Consider the following 15,748-nt stretch of genomic DNA (forward strand, 5'->3'; position numbering starts at 1 on the left):
TGGTCATCTTTTCAGGTGAGAAAACGAGTTGTTGCTTGTCTTTTAAGGTCCGAGAAGACGAATTGCTGCTCGTCTTTATCTAGTGTGAGAAGACGAAGATGAATTGAGAAGTTGTTTTTCTTAGTTTGTATGAGAAGACAGCTTCTCATGGGAAAACCCAAATAGTTTCCCCTCATCTGTTCTTAAAAACAAATCATATGTTCTTCTAAGAATAGGGTGTTGTCGGAGAAGACGACCGGCGGTGGATGGTGGTTGACCTAGTGGTTTAGTTGAATTGAGTGTAGTTGGATGGGTGGTTTGGTCGGATTAAGTGTGGTTGTGATTGGTTTAATTAAATTCTTTTATGAGTGTTTTAGGTGTTTCAATTTCTTTAAAATTTTTGGTTGATGTGGCGCCGCTAAATTTTTTCTTTGTAAAAATGACAGCACTAGAGATATTTTTGTACATAAGAACCGTGAATGAGCGCCGTCAAAGCAGAGGAGGTTTATAGAAACTTTTTGAAATAGAGACGGTTTATTGATAGGAATGCGAAAGTTGAGGGTACGTGGTTGAATATTACGCATAAGAGCATCTCCAACAATACTCTTTATTTTAAAGAGCATCTTTCTTTAAATAAAGAGCATCTTTAAGAATAGAGAGTGTAAATTTAAATAAATCCCCAATGGACTCTTTAAATTTATTTACATATATTGTTCATTTTCTTTATATCACCATTTTCTTCTTCCATAACAAAACATAAATCTAACACGGATTAAAAAAAAAATTGTAGTCAGAAGCAAAGCAACAATGAAATTGCGTCAAAAATAATTGTTTAACTGTTCATATCCATATATATTTGCAAGTGAACTTCAAATTATCACACTGAAACCTTAAATTCTTCATGAATACAATAGAAATAAAGAAACATGCATAATATAATATGAAAGCTTCTGAACTAATGAAATTGTATATATTTTGCAATCTAAAGCTTTTTCTTGCTAGATTATGATCCGATGCCATCAAATTACAGCAGTTGCTATAACAGATGGTCTCTGCTCCATCGAATTGATCCACTTATAAAAACTTGTATCAATATAGCAAAATCATAAAAAAATAGCAAATTCATTGATTATAAAATATATCTTTTATTATAGTCAAAATGAATCCTACAGTTCTTGATACCAAAAGCCAGCCATGACTACGACGGCCATGATCAAGGTTTGTTATTGAATTTAATAATAAAATAACGAAGAAAAGAAAAAGGAGTAACGCAAATCATTTTCCATTTAGATGTGTGTAAAACTAAAATCTCCTTTATTTGAATTAATTTGCTTCCAAAATTGTATTCTTCAATCTGAATATTTGATAATAACGGTACATTATCTTCTCCATTTTTGCAGCAAACGACTAACACACAGTACTGCTAATAATTTAACCATTGTAAAAAAATTCTCGGCAAGTTTATGTTTTTTTAATGATCCATAGATCTTCAAAGAACCTCAATTCTATGTTTTCAGAATTTGTATTTGATTCACATTTATCTACCAAAACACCTTAATTTTTGTAAAAGAATTCTCAGCAAATTTACATTTTCATATTGGCTACACAATTATCAGGAATGAAACTGAAACTTAAATAATCAATAGCAGTTGTATCCTTGAAACTGAAATTGTACAATTATCGGCAATAAAGAACCGGAACTTGAATAATCAGGAAGTTGTGAAATTGATAAAACACGTGTATTTTTAAAAATAGAGAGTTGGTTTGGCTCTCTACATGTGGAGAGCCAAACTCACTCTTTATTTTTATTTTTAAAAATAAAGAGTTTGTTGGAGTGATATTTTGTGATTATACTCTTTAAAATAAAGAGTTTTAAATGTTTAAAGAGTCCCTTGGAGATGCTCTAACAGTCTCCATTTAAATTAATTTCTCTATAACAATTTTTATTTAAAAGGCGTGGAGTTAGAACCAATGAAGATGTCTAAAAATGACAGATGTAACATGTAATGTGTTAGCACCATGTCCTCTTCTTTTACAATGAGCCAGAGAAAAAAAAAAGATATAGAGACCAACTTGTGGCCATGGTTCACATAACTCTCTCATCTCTTCCTCCCCACTCCCACTGCCACTGCTCCACCTTCCTCCCGCCCTTATGGCTATCAATTTGGGTAGCAGTGCGTGCTTCTCTGTTTTCGCTCACAAAAGAATTCATAAAGTCAGAGCCGTTGCTTCCGAGAGCACTGCTGCTCCCAAAATTGAGGAAAACAAGGTGAACTTGGGAGGCTCTGAACTGAAGGTCACCAAGCTAGGAATCGGAGCATGGTCGTGGGGTGACACTAGCTACTGGAACAACTTTCAATGGGATGGTAATTAAACTGCACTTGACACGAAATATATATTCTTTGTGGTTAATATTTGTAAGTGATGGTTAATATTTGGTTTGCAGATAAGAAAGTGAAGGCTGCTAAATCTGCGTTTGATGCCAGTATTGATCGCGGTATAACTTTCTTCGATACTGCTGAAGTGTATGGCGCTAAGGTGAGGAGTGTTTGATGTTTAGTTTTGTATTGCTGTCAATGGGTTTTCATTACAATTATGTGGACAGTTCTCTCTTGGCGCTGTTCATTCAGAAACTCTATTGGGAAGGTACAGTTCTGCAATTTTATATGAATGGTTATGAGTTTATTCGTAAATGAATGGATTTTGATCTAGAATTGAACTAGATAAAGGGTTAAGTTTGATGTTGATGTTCCTATATATTATCCAAATTTGCTGTTTTTTTTAAAGGTTTATCAAGGAAAGGAAAGTAACAGATCCTGAATTAGAGGTTGCTGTTGCAACAAAGTTTGCAGCTTTACCTTGGAGGTTAGGCCGCGAAAGTGTCTTAATTGCATTGAAGGATTCCCTTTCTCGTCTTGGGCTTTCTTCGGTAGAGCTTTATCAACTGCATTGGTATGTACTGTCCAAGTTTTATGGATTATGTTAATGTGCAACGGTAAATATTTGGAATTGGCGCGTTATTGATCAAGTTTTTTATGGTCTTCAGGCCTGGGATTTGGGGAAATGAAGGTGGTTCATTTGTCACAGAGCTATTTTTCGTTAAGCGATTAAACACGTATATATTGAATATGTGGAAATCAACCACATTCAGATTCAAGGGAAGCTTTGTTCATTGACAGTTCTTTTCAGGGTACCTTGATGGACTTGGAGATGCTGTGGAGCAAGGCCTAGTGAAGGCTGTTGGTGTTTCCAACTATAGTGGTAAATTTCTATTTCCTGTATCGGGATTAAAATAGTAGGGATTTTACCATCATATTTCAGTTAGCTAGAAAAATCATAAAGAGAGAAGAGATCGAGTATGAAATTCACATGAATCGTGATTTAAATTCTAGTTGTAACGAACATGATCTATATTTTCCTAGATATAGTGATAAAAGTAGTTCCTTGATTCAGAAAGCCGACTACGTGACGCGTACAGTAAGCTTAAGAAACGAGGAATTCCACTGGCTTCAAATCAAGTGAATTACAGCCTCATATATAGAGCACCCGAGGAGAATGGTGTCAAGGCAGCGTGTGAGGAACTTGGAGTTACTTTGATTGCATATTCTCCAATTGCTCAAGGTAAATTCATATCTGTTTGTCAAATTTTCTGAGATCATTTCTCTGCAAACAATTACAGTTATGTGAAAGTGTGAATGATTTTGTAATTTAAAATAATAGTATTACTGAAATACTACTTATGCCACTTGAGCGCAACTAATTTTCCTTGTGTAATTTTTTAATCCCCTTTAAGGCTATAACTATTAGTATGATTAGTACTATAGTAACTTCAGTAGGGACTTGACTGACCAGCTAAAATTATGCAGGTGCTCTTACAGGAAAGTACACACCCGAAAATCCACCAACTGGTCCTCGAGGCCAGATTTACACTCCTGAGTTTCTCACAAAGGTTGGTGTAGTTTTTCCAATCAACAATGCAATAAGATTGTAGGTATGAATAATTTTTCAGATACTTCGCTAAATTGCTACTATCAACTTGAAGCCTAACTCACTATATGAGGTTAAATAAGTATGCTAAACATAGTATGGGAACAATGCTATAGGCTACACCAAAATGATGCTATGCTATGCTGCCCGGAATTATATTTTGAGTTCTACATGTTAGAGTTTCATTTCCTTTTCAGAAAGGCCTTTGAAACTCGGAAAGTCTACATTTATAACATGTTCTTATAAAAAGATATCGTATTGCTGTTTTTCATCGCAACCAATCCAACCATATAGCTGTAGCATTCATCTGTTTATACTCCAACTCTTGCATATAGAAAAGTAGAAGCTTCTACTAAACAGAGTCAATATCAGGGGTAGGTAAAAGAAATCTATTAATATCATATTTCAGATGTGTAACCAGTACATCCTTGTGTGTTGCAGCTCCAACCTCTGCTTAACAGAATCAAGGAAATGGGAGAAAACTACAGCAAAACTCCGACACAGGTTAAACGTTAACCCTTAATAGTAGTTAGAGGTATTTCCTAAATGTGTGCTGCCTCAAGCTTGTGTAGACATGACTAGTATAACGAGATTTCTTTTTACAGGTGGTCCTGAACTGGTTAATAGCCCAGGGGAATATAGTTCCAATCCCAGGAGCTAAAACTGCAGAACAGGCTATGGAATTTGCAGGTGCACTTGGGTGGAGCCTTTCGAATGAAGAGATCAATGAGCTACGCTCCATGGCAAAAGATATCAAACCTGTCGTCGGCTTCCCTGTCGAGAAATTGTGATTCATGTTCAAACAGATAAGTATAGTTACTTTTTAGAATTAGAATGTATAGTTGTTTGAATGTGATTGATTCTATGTCTGTCAATTAGCATCACTGCCAGTAGTTATGACAAAAAGAAATCATAAAAATGGTTAATTGTAAAATAAATTATACATGTGAGTCACGAACTTTTAAATATGACTATAAATTACCAATAGTATTTTTTTTTCGCATTTCAGAACACAAGTTGTTTCTGATGAAAAAAATTGATGTGGATACTGAAATAAATATCAAGGAACAATTTTTTGAGCTTTCAATTTCTGAATCCATGACACAAAAGATTTTTTAGAGTTTCTGAACCCCAGAAATCCATGTTCTTTGCTCTTGTTCATGGAAGTCAAGTATCCGTAATCAAGTCCTTGAAAACACAGATCCACTATCCACCACATTGCAACTTTCTCAACTTCACTGGCAACTAACTCATTTTCTCGCACAATCTCATCCCACACAGGACCCATATTTTTCATCCTATCATACAAACTTAATTTCTTGTCATCATCCTCTTCAATTCCATAATTCTCAATATCAAACTGCTCCGCCAACTCCTTCCACAAAATCTTCCATGTAAGAACATCCCCGTTATGGCAGTTAAACGCCTCATTCTTTCCGTTTGGATCCACCGCTGCCCATATCTGTTGCTCGGCGACCAAATTGGCGTCGGACGCATCCCAATACCCCTTGTACCCTGCATGACTTCCCGGAAAAATTAATGGAAGCCCTTGATGCTTACATATTGCAGCATAAACACATAAAGTTCCCACACCATTCATCAAGCTACACGGTGAAAACCCGAATATCATTCCTGGTCGATGAATCGACCAGGTGATCGAGCCTTGTTTCTTTTTCACCTCATCAAATAACACATCCTCGAGTGTATAGTAAAAGTTGATCGAATTAAGCCTCGGAAGACCCTCGTGCCATAGAGGTTCATGATGCTCCATTTTGCCGAACATATTAAAGGGACCCATGTAATGCTTAACGCCAGTTTGCAGGCATATGTGCTGCAAATTTGGTGCGTTTAGGATCAGTGATCCGAGGACGTTACGTAGCATGGAACCATTGAAGTCGCAATTCTCTTCTTCAGTGGGTTTACTTACCCATGCAACGTAAAAGATGTGGGTTACATCTGTAAGATTGGAGAGCTTTTCTACGGTTTCTGATTTGTTCGAGACATCACATTGTATGTATTCTATGAGGTTGAGATGATCGGCTTGCCATATTGGCCGTGGACGGCGTGCCACACCGTATATTTTCCAGGGGCCTCCTGGGGTGTCTGCGAGCGGCAGGATTTCTGCCAGGCTATTGCCGACGATGCCTGTAACACCAACAATGAGTGCCACGCTTTGATACTTAGGTGTTGCATCATCTGGATCTTCAAACTTTTTCTTTTGCAATGGATCAAATGAATGAAAAAGATTAGAATATGTTCAAAAGAAAACAAGATTATAAGATAATATGGATACAAAAATTAGATAGAAGTACGCACAAGCCACTTTTACATTTTTTTTTACATTTTTCTAAAGAAAAATACGCACAAGCCATGCTCTCTATATATATAAACTATAATAAATTTAGTGAAAATCTCATGTACGGTTCTGTAATAGCGATGAGAATAGTGATGTTATTTCCGGCTATGATTATCTATCAGTTCAAGTACGGTCGATATAGTTGAGATTACTTTGGTTAATTTGGTTTAACAGAAAAGTTTACTCACCCCTAGATGGAAGCTGCTATTACTTGGCTTTACTGAAGCAATGCCTCTTGTCGGCCACCAGCTCATTGTGTTAGCTTTGCAGGATCAGAGATCAGAGAAAAAGGCAAGACTAGTCCTTAAAGAGATATAGTCACTATCTTTTTAATTTTAACCCTACTCCTTCACCATCTACTTATAATGTCTAACATTAATTTCCAAAAATAATAATGTTAAATTGTTAATGTCAACTGTGGATTAACGTAGCTGCGATTGAGACCCTTAAAATTCATTTATATAAAATTAAAAATCTAATGAAAACAAAACAAACTAAAACAGAACAGAACAAGAAGATACTCTTATTGTAAAGGTGTCATTGGTCAGTTTAATAATGTATTATTTTCTCCGTTTAAATTGATAGTTCTCAAATTGATAAGCAGTTTAGAATAAATACTTATACTAAAAAAATTATTTATCTGTATAAAATGATTAGTTTATAAAAAATAATAAAATGTATTTTTAGTTAAAATAAAATATTAATGATGAAGTTGTTTTAAGATGAAAATTAAAAATAGTTAATACAGAAATAGAACAAAGACAAACTACAAAAAAGAAGAAAGAAAGATGCCATTCGTCTTTCACGTATATAGCTAAATATGTCATTTGTCTTTTATGTGTCTACAAATACAATCTACATATGCCATTTGTCGTTTAATGTTTATGTATGCCATTTTTCTTTTACATATATAAAAAGATTATGAGAGAGTTTCTTTAATCTTGAGCCATTTTATATTTACTTAGTTACGTATTCTCTTTGGAATTATTTATATAATAATATTCTATTTTTAAAAGTTAATTATAATAATTTTAACCATATTTTTATATTTTTACTTGCTATCCAGTTCTTTAAAAATATTTTAAAAATAATTCCTCTTAATTAGCGTTTCTAACTCTATCTTCCACATTTATTTATATAGCCGTTGATCTCTTTCTTGTTGCTTTTAGAATCTTTTTCTTTTTTCTTAAATTTGAATCTCTTTTTCTTATTTCTTTTTTCTTTCAAATTTTTCTATTGTTCTCTTCTTTTCTTCTCCTTTCTGATCTACGAGCACAAAAATTCACCATCTTTCAAATCTACAAACACAACGCCTTCGTCTTTCTTCTGATTGTTTCATCGCCGTCGTCTATTTTCCGGTGATTTTATCGTCATCCTCTTTTTTACGGTGGTTTGTTAATCGTCGTCTTTCTTCCGGTGGTTTAATCGTCGTCGTTTTTTCGCCTTTTAGATATTTTGATTATCTAAATTTTTTATATTTTTTGTACATAAATTATTTTAGATCTATATCATGTTAATATAATTGCTCTATTGTTCAAACAATTGTCCTCTTGTTCATTCTCTTGTTTTGATGGTATTGATTCGTAAAAACAAACTGATTCATACTGTGATGTCTTTATAGTGTTTCTGCTACTGATTTCATACAGAAGGAATTGATTTATATTTTATGGTGTTCTTATGGTGTATTTACACTAAAAAAACATACAAATACGCTATAAAAACACCATATACACCATAAAAACATCATCAGAAAATACAAAAAAATTACAAAAATTATAAAACAAAAACATAAAAATAAAATAATCTTTTTAAAATTAAAAAACAAACCAAAATTATTTTAATAATTAAAAAGAAAATATATTTTAAAAATATATAATCGGATAATTCTCACTATACATAATCTTTTAATTATATCTTTTTATTGATTAAATAAATAATTATAAAGTTTTTTAAATAGATAATTCAAACTTAAAATAAAAACAACTAAGTATATCTAATAAATGCGTCTTCCCATAGACATATGACCCAGAATATGCTTTTCTCTACATATTTATATATTACCTTGTCAAATCTAACTAGTAAGTAATACAATTTTCTTGGTGCACCAAATTATTATCCATATATATCTTTCTTCAAATGAAGCGGCAGGATTATGTTCAGCTAGTAAAAGATATACCCAAGGTCAAAAGCATAGAAAGAACATGAATAGCAAAAGTTCAGAGCAGAGTTCACTACAAGGAAGCTTTCTAAATATCCAGTACATAAATCAGCTTAACAGTAAGTTTTTAAATGACAGCCGACGAAAATTAGTAATACTACATGGGCGAGAATACACATTAACCAGTAGCGACTGCTCAATCAAAAATGGCAGTAATGCGTTAGCCAGATCCCATGCTAAAATAAGTAAGAACACGATAGCCACTCAGAGATCACATACGGGAGATCAAAAGTGGGACAGAAACTAAAGCGTCCTCGCCCATGACAGGCTGGAATAAATCCAACTCTCCGTAGCGCTCCAGAACACGCATCCTGCAATCTTCTGCAGCCATCAATCCAGTGGAGAAAGCACCATGTACCGACCCTGGGTAGCTCGTACTCGTTGCCTCTCCAGCAAAGAATAGGTTATCTACAGGAATCCTCAGCCTTTCATACAGATCATGGGATTTTCCTACTGTATCATAGCTATAGGAACCAAGTGAGTTAATATCCGAGCCCCATCGAGAAACGAGATACTGAATCTGCATATATCATAAAGTAAAAGGAAACGTTAAGCACCCAAAGCATCTAGTGTAATATTATGACCTATGCATGGAAACCTCTCGAGTTTATGTTTTAATGCTTCATTCCCATTTTAGGAAACGCTTTTGAGATTTCAAAACTTAGAAACTCAAAATTTGTAATTCTTTACTCCTATAAAAAATATTATTTCTTCATTTCCATTTTGGTATTTTGTTCGTTCCAGCAATTATGTTTCCGTGCTACATAGATGATTTATAAGTAAAAAGGTCGTGACAAAAAAATGCGTGAAAAAACTAAAATTAACGTACCGGATCAGAGGCTTCAGGTAGAATCTTCTTGAGTTGCATGAAAGCAAAATTGGCAGCAGCTTCATCAGACATTTTCTCAATGTCTTTGGCAAGCTGTCCAGCAGGCATATAAACAAGCACAGAATGGCCAGTAGCCTTGTGAAGATTTAGGAAGTAACTGCAGCTATATGATGTCTCTGCAACTACTCCCAAAAACTCTACATTTGGCCAGAACACTTCTTCAAAGTGCAACACAATCTTATTTTCAATTCCCACTCCAAGATCCTTAATGGCTTCTTCCTTCCAATCTGGTAGTCTGGGTTCAAAATTTATCGTTCTTGCTTTGAGCACTCCAAGAGGAACAGCCACAACTGCTGCATCTGCTACAAATGTCCTCCCATTCTCAGTTGTAACTTTCACACCATTATTGCGCCTGACAATATTTGTTACCCTGGAGAATAAAATCGGAAACATTAGAATTATTATGAGAGTAGGCATACCAACCAATTCACAAAATTATATACATACAGGCAAAGCTATATCCTATATGCATGCAAGCAAATTGTTTTTTGAAAGTTTAAACTACTTACAAAATGAGAACTAGCTAGTTGATGTTATTATTACCTGTGGCTTAACCGTATATCAAGCCCTTTGGCAAGTGTATTTATGACAGGAAGATAACCCCTCACCATAAGCCCATGCCCACCAGGAAGAAGTTCCTCCTGCAATAATGATAGGATATCGTCAATAACAAAACAAGAACTGCCCTCAACATTGAAATAAAAACAAATATGAAAAGAAATTATGTACAATGTAGAAAATAAACATTATAAACAGATATATTCAATTGAGATGCAGCTTTTAGAGTAACTGGATTACATTAGCTCATCTCCATAAACTTGGTTTTGATGATACTTTAAAGTTTGAATCAGTAGCATATGCTCCTAAAAACCAATTTGTTGACATTTTTTATACAAATAAATTGACATCATTGCTCATCACTAATATAAAGATTTCTAAAAAGTTCCATTTTCTCATTGGTTGAAAACATTACTGTTCGCACTAATAATGAGTTCACAAGTCGCAAATACGCAGCGGAACAAATAATTCTCAACTAATAATAATTAATAAATACATAAAATGTAATAAACATAAATTTGGGTTTTTGTTCACAAAATTTATATCCTCTTGACAGGTACTACAACACCAAGTGGCTAGCCATAGAAGAAATGAATCATTGTACCTTATCCCATAATTTTTAGGATTCAAATACTCATTGGTAAAGTTGGCAAGCAGTTAGTACTTGCAACCGAGGTAAGTGCAAAGTTAACACTATATGGAACTTCCACTGTGCATCTCCAAATACATTGTTTTTTAAGTGATATAAACTTCTTATTCAGCAAATAGCCAGGGATTCACACCAATTAAAATTGTCAACATGCAACTCACCTGATCCCAGCTCTTTAATGAAATGGTATCAGCATCGGCAGCAAACCATCCCTCCATTCTGCACAAGTACCACTGAAGCACCTTATGAGAAAGTCCCTCCAGCCTGCACATTAAAAGTCATTATCATTCAATAAAACCCCAATATAGAAATTTCCTTGGAACGACAAGAAATATAAATATGAGAATGCCAATTTCCTAATCAAACCTTAGTTCTGGTCTCCTTTCAAAAACAATTGTTAAAGCTCTGAAAATGGACATGTCCTCTGCATTTTCTTCTCTCACTTTTTCTGTCTGCATTGAAGGACAGAGTTGTAAAAATTAATATTGGCAAGAACATAAACAGTAAAGCAACATCCTCTTCTAACTATGGTGTTTAAGGGTCAAAAAAGTTCAAAAGTACTAATAAAATACAAAAACTTTAACATTTCAGACACACAAGAAGAGAGAAACAATAATATACAAAATTTAAAGTAGAAAATTGCAAGAAAAAAGGAACATGTAGTGGACATGAATATAGTTGTAGCGGAAGATAAAGCCTTAACTTGAAAAAAATAATAGCAAAATAGAAGACCAGAGTTAGAAGGATTAAAAGGAAACCTTACCTCTTTCAGAATGGTCTCAAAAGTAACACCAATTTTGGTGACCAGTTCTTGAGGAACTTGATTCCCATCCATATCAAAGAGAGCATAGCTGCAAAGACATTAACAAGTTAATAAATCAAGCATCCTCACTATCACATACTGTTTAGAATCACAAATTTAATTCAAATGACAGCAAATCACATGACTTGATGTGTTAAGCATTGACGGGTCAATTGGTTTTTTCAGGCTTTTTAGAAATTAGAGATCAGAACAGATTTAACAAAAAGGAGAATGAATCACGAAAAGGAAAACTGAACTTGTATACAGACTAGAACAGCAAAAAACACTGTTCTAGATTTCACAAGAAGCTTATCTGCCGAATATCACAAGTTGCATATGGGACCATTTAATTAAATTAGTTAGCAGTCCAATGTTTCTCAATCTAAAAAATAATGTATTTTGGTGATTATCAGCTTTGCCAGAGAAATGATGTTTTGCTATCAAGAACCCAGTTTAATCCCCATCTTACTTGATCTTTACTTGTATTGTATGAGCAGTTCACAATTTATTCTCCTAACTTAATCTCGCAAAATAATTCGGGCTCTAATACTGAGAGGCTGTGAAACTAAATGAAGTTTTTATATTTAATTTCGAATGAGTTCCATGAATACAGTTAGAGATTTTGGGGGTTACAATGAAATCACAAGTCTGCATAAAGCCTACCAAATTAAGGGATTCAGCAAGAACCTTATAGTATGAATCCCGAAGAGTTTGAATAGAAAAACTATTTGTCCTTTAAATTTTCAGAGTTAAAGAACAATAATATCTGAAATCTATGTTCATATCATAATCACTATCCTGCATCTAGTACACTCCACTCCTCAATCAATTAAAGTCTACAATGAATCAAATTCAAGGAAATTGAAAAAGAAAAAAAGGCAGCATTTAATCTTACCTTTCGAGATCATGATCATACAATACAGAATTATCACCACTTGTCCGGTACAGGGGTAGGCCTAGTCTCCCTATTAAAGGGGCCAAGGGATTCTCTTGACAGACACCATGCAACCTGAAAAATATTATTAACAAATAAACACCTCGTACAAAAGAAAAATATTTGATAAAATATAGCAACCGTACTCACAAAATATTTAAAAAAAAACAAACAAACAAAGAAAATAATTACCATGATGCACCCAAGTCAATAGGAAAACCAAATGAGTAATTAGTGTGAACTCGACCACCAAGTCTGTCACGAGATTCCAATAATACAACCTGGCCAAAACAAAAAAATCAGATAAGAAACATGCATCTTTATTCCAGCATCTCAGATATCAAGTATGAAAAGTTAACAAGTGCACAAAATCCAAAAATAGTAGAGTTCAGATAACTGTCATACACTTCAAATAAACAAAAAACATTGCATATAAATCCGAAATCCCAGGTAACAAAAAGACCAAAGTAGTACATATTGCTTGTGTGATAATCTGAGATAAGATTGCATATGATGAATTCATAATCGATGTCATACAAGTAAAACATAATAATCGAAACTAAAATGCAGCATCGGTGGGTGATAATCAGTGACAAACTAGTGATTATTAAATAACTTGTCAGATAAAAAAGCTACCTGAAAAGAAGCATCATGGAGAGTACGAGCAGCTGCAATACCAGCCATACCACCCCCGATCACAATCACTGTTCTCGAGGATGCTTCACTTCTATCAGCATCTGAAAAACAAAGACCTGTACGTATCCACAAAATAAAATATAATTTCAGACATCAGATCAGTCCTTGTTTGTCTAATAAATCAAATTTAATAATTAATCGTAATACTAAAATTCTTGTCAACAAGGCAACAGACAAACTAAAGTTCAATTCTGATTACATTCCAAGACTTAAATTAATGAAGCTTTTTTTTTACTTAGTAAAGTGATCAAATAGTAAAAAAAAAATCAATTATTGAGCAGTTAAAAAGGTCAAAAAAAATTAAACGAGCCACCGACACAAAAAAAAAGTGGAAAAACTGAATCAGCACAAGAACAAACTTACCTCTACGTAATTGAGCGCGATTACTTTTGCATCCAGACTCCATAATTGGACAACGATCAGGGATTAATCTCAATACAATTATTATTACTATTAAAATTACTGGTAATCGATAATTTAGTATCTAAAAATTTAGGATACAATTGAGGAGAATAATGAAGAAAAAAAATTAACAATTGCGTTAAAATATGATTAGAATTTGATGATAGAAAATAAAAACCCAGTTTTCCCGACCAGTTCATGCAGAGAATGTTTCTTAATTTCCAATTCTACCCCTCTGATCACTTCTAATTTACCGAAGCCAACCCAACCAGATCACACCAGTTGATCTCCGTTTTTTGTGTTGAGAGGAGTATTTATGGAATTTTAGAGAGCCGATTACGATACGGAATTGGATTCCAAGGTTAACAATGATAAAAACGGAAAGAAGAAGGGAAAACGGAGTTTTTGTGAGAGGCGTTTTTGGTGAAATCCTGCTTTGGTTTGATACAGCAATTTATAGAGCTGTCGTTGGGCCTACCTAACCAAAAGTCGGTACTCTGCTAATTTTTTCTTGACACGTAACATCCACTATTAATGATATTTTTAATTCAAAAGCTGTAAAAAGCAATTTCCAAAATAAATATCGGGACCTTTTTTTTTCATAAATACATTTCCATGAATTGCAAACAAATATATCTTTATATATTTTTTTTCACTCTTAAATGTACTTATTTTGTAGTATTAGGAAAAATTATAAAAATCATACTTTTATAGTAGTAATATTTGATACTTTTGTAAAATTAAAATTAATTAATCATAATTAATTATTAAAAAAAAGTTTAAAATAATTTTTGTAGATTAATTATTTTTAATTATTGTAATATTTCATACATTTAATAAGATTGAAAAAATGTTTTTAATAATTTTATCTTCAAATAGTAAAATATATAGTAAATTCTTATCATTGTACAACATTTTTATGAAAGAAAGTGTAACTTCTTTTAGCAAATTATTCTAAAACACTTATGTGTGTAGTAATTCGCACTTTTGTTTTTTTATTTGAAATCAAACGATATGATCAAATATTTTTATTTCTGACAGTTCAACAGTTTCGCTCTATTTTTAAAATTAATCAACTAAGTCAAATGATTAAATAAGAAAACTAATTTAATTAATCTTTAAGCATATATTTTTAAGTCTAAATGTAAATCATTATTGTAAATTAGAGATTTTAATTTAATTTGTAATATTTGTTTACTATATTAAATTTTTGAAAAAATATATTTCTTTTTTAGTTTTAAAAATACAAAAATTATTATTAGAAATTTAAAAATAAGAGATGTAAAAATTGAATAATTAAATTTATTAAAACATTAAATTAGTTAAAAAATTAATAAGTTTGTGTCAAAAATAAGTTTAACCTCAAGGACATTTAGAGGTTTTGATTTTTGCTTTTTTTTCTTGTATGCTTTAGGACTCTCCTCTTTTAATTTCGAGTGAGTCTTAGAGGCAACTCTTTATGATGAACCTTTTTCACCTTCTCGGCATGAAGAAATTTTTGGAAGATGTTTTTCATAAAGTTTTACATGTTATTTTTTTTCTCTTTTTGACGAGAAATCATGAAGCATTTGTTGGAATATTGAAATATTACTTTCACAGTATTTTTATCGTTTGTTTTCAAAGCACATTCATGAAACAAAAATTAAATTTAGAACAATTTTATGGATTCGTTGATGAGTGACTTTCACGTGTTTATTTTTTTGATTTTGAACATGTCCTTCGAAGACATTACTTGCACATTTATTTTAATATTTTGATTTCCTCTCATGGGTGGTTTCCCCCGAGCATAGAGGTTGAACTTTAGATTGAAGAACCTCTTACTTGTTTATGACACCATGATGTTTTTTTCACATTTAAATTGATCTAAGATTCTTGTATTTCTTAAGTTCCATTTTAGAGATTGTAACCATAATATCCTCTTCTATTTGTTGTGGAACATAACGTTTCTCGGGGTCTAATGAATTTGAAATTGGCATATGATTAATACTTCCAACCTCTTGAATTTCAACGGATGATTGCCTACCGAGTCTTGAGTCGATGCCGCAATTGGTCGTGTTAGAAGCCTTCTACATGCTATCATCCTTTTGCGACGATAGCTTCACTGCAACTAAAAATTCAACCACTGTTTGGCTCATTTCAGCCATTATTTAGCTTTATTTCAGTTATTGTTTGGATTTTTTTAATCGATGTTTGGTTCATTTCAACCATTGGATTTGATAACATTAATTTTGTGTATCTTGTTTAATTTCAGCCCATAATTTGTCATGTTGGTGTTTGT

At 32.9% G+C, this 15,748-nt stretch overlaps 3 protein-coding genes across 3 annotated transcripts; 1 reads left to right on the top strand and 2 right to left on the bottom strand.

Annotated features, from left to right (window-relative positions):
• The first annotated feature begins 2,072 nt into the window (after positions 1-2,072).
• LOC126678887 (uncharacterized oxidoreductase At1g06690, chloroplastic) lies at positions 2,073-4,969 on the top strand. Its single transcript, XM_050373803.2, has 10 exons — positions 2,073-2,345; positions 2,426-2,517; positions 2,585-2,625; positions 2,767-2,931; positions 3,026-3,048; positions 3,169-3,240; positions 3,433-3,600; positions 3,846-3,928; positions 4,408-4,470; positions 4,572-4,969. Exons 1-10 carry the CDS (start codon positions 2,132-2,134, stop codon positions 4,755-4,757), a joined length of 1,107 nt encoding a protein of 368 aa, XP_050229760.1. The 5' UTR covers positions 2,073-2,131; the 3' UTR covers positions 4,758-4,969.
• Positions 4,970-5,012: 43 nt separating this feature from the next.
• Positions 5,013-6,223, bottom strand: LOC126678572 (3-oxo-Delta(4,5)-steroid 5-beta-reductase-like; the record flags this gene model as incomplete). Its single annotated transcript, XM_050373466.2, has 1 exon — positions 5,013-6,223. A coding segment is annotated over one exon (1,197 nt), but the record flags the coding sequence as incomplete, so codon positions are not given.
• A 2,305-nt stretch (positions 6,224-8,528) lies between these two features.
• On the bottom strand, positions 8,529-13,903 carry LOC126677646 (polyamine oxidase 2-like). The gene is made up of 10 exons (XM_050372370.1): positions 13,432-13,903; positions 13,009-13,124; positions 12,565-12,653; positions 12,334-12,447; positions 11,400-11,487; positions 11,003-11,088; positions 10,798-10,900; positions 9,973-10,070; positions 9,370-9,799; positions 8,529-9,060 (listed from the first exon to the last, which is right to left on the bottom strand). Exons 1-10 carry the CDS (start codon positions 13,472-13,474, stop codon positions 8,752-8,754), a joined length of 1,476 nt encoding a protein of 491 aa, XP_050228327.1. The 5' UTR covers positions 13,475-13,903; the 3' UTR covers positions 8,529-8,751.
• Positions 13,904-15,748: the final 1,845 nt, after the last annotated feature.

Source organism: Mercurialis annua, linkage group LG4 (genome assembly GCF_937616625.2).
Source record: "Mercurialis annua linkage group LG4, ddMerAnnu1.2, whole genome shotgun sequence".
Classification (NCBI taxonomy): Eukaryota; Viridiplantae; Streptophyta; class Magnoliopsida; order Malpighiales; family Euphorbiaceae; genus Mercurialis; species Mercurialis annua.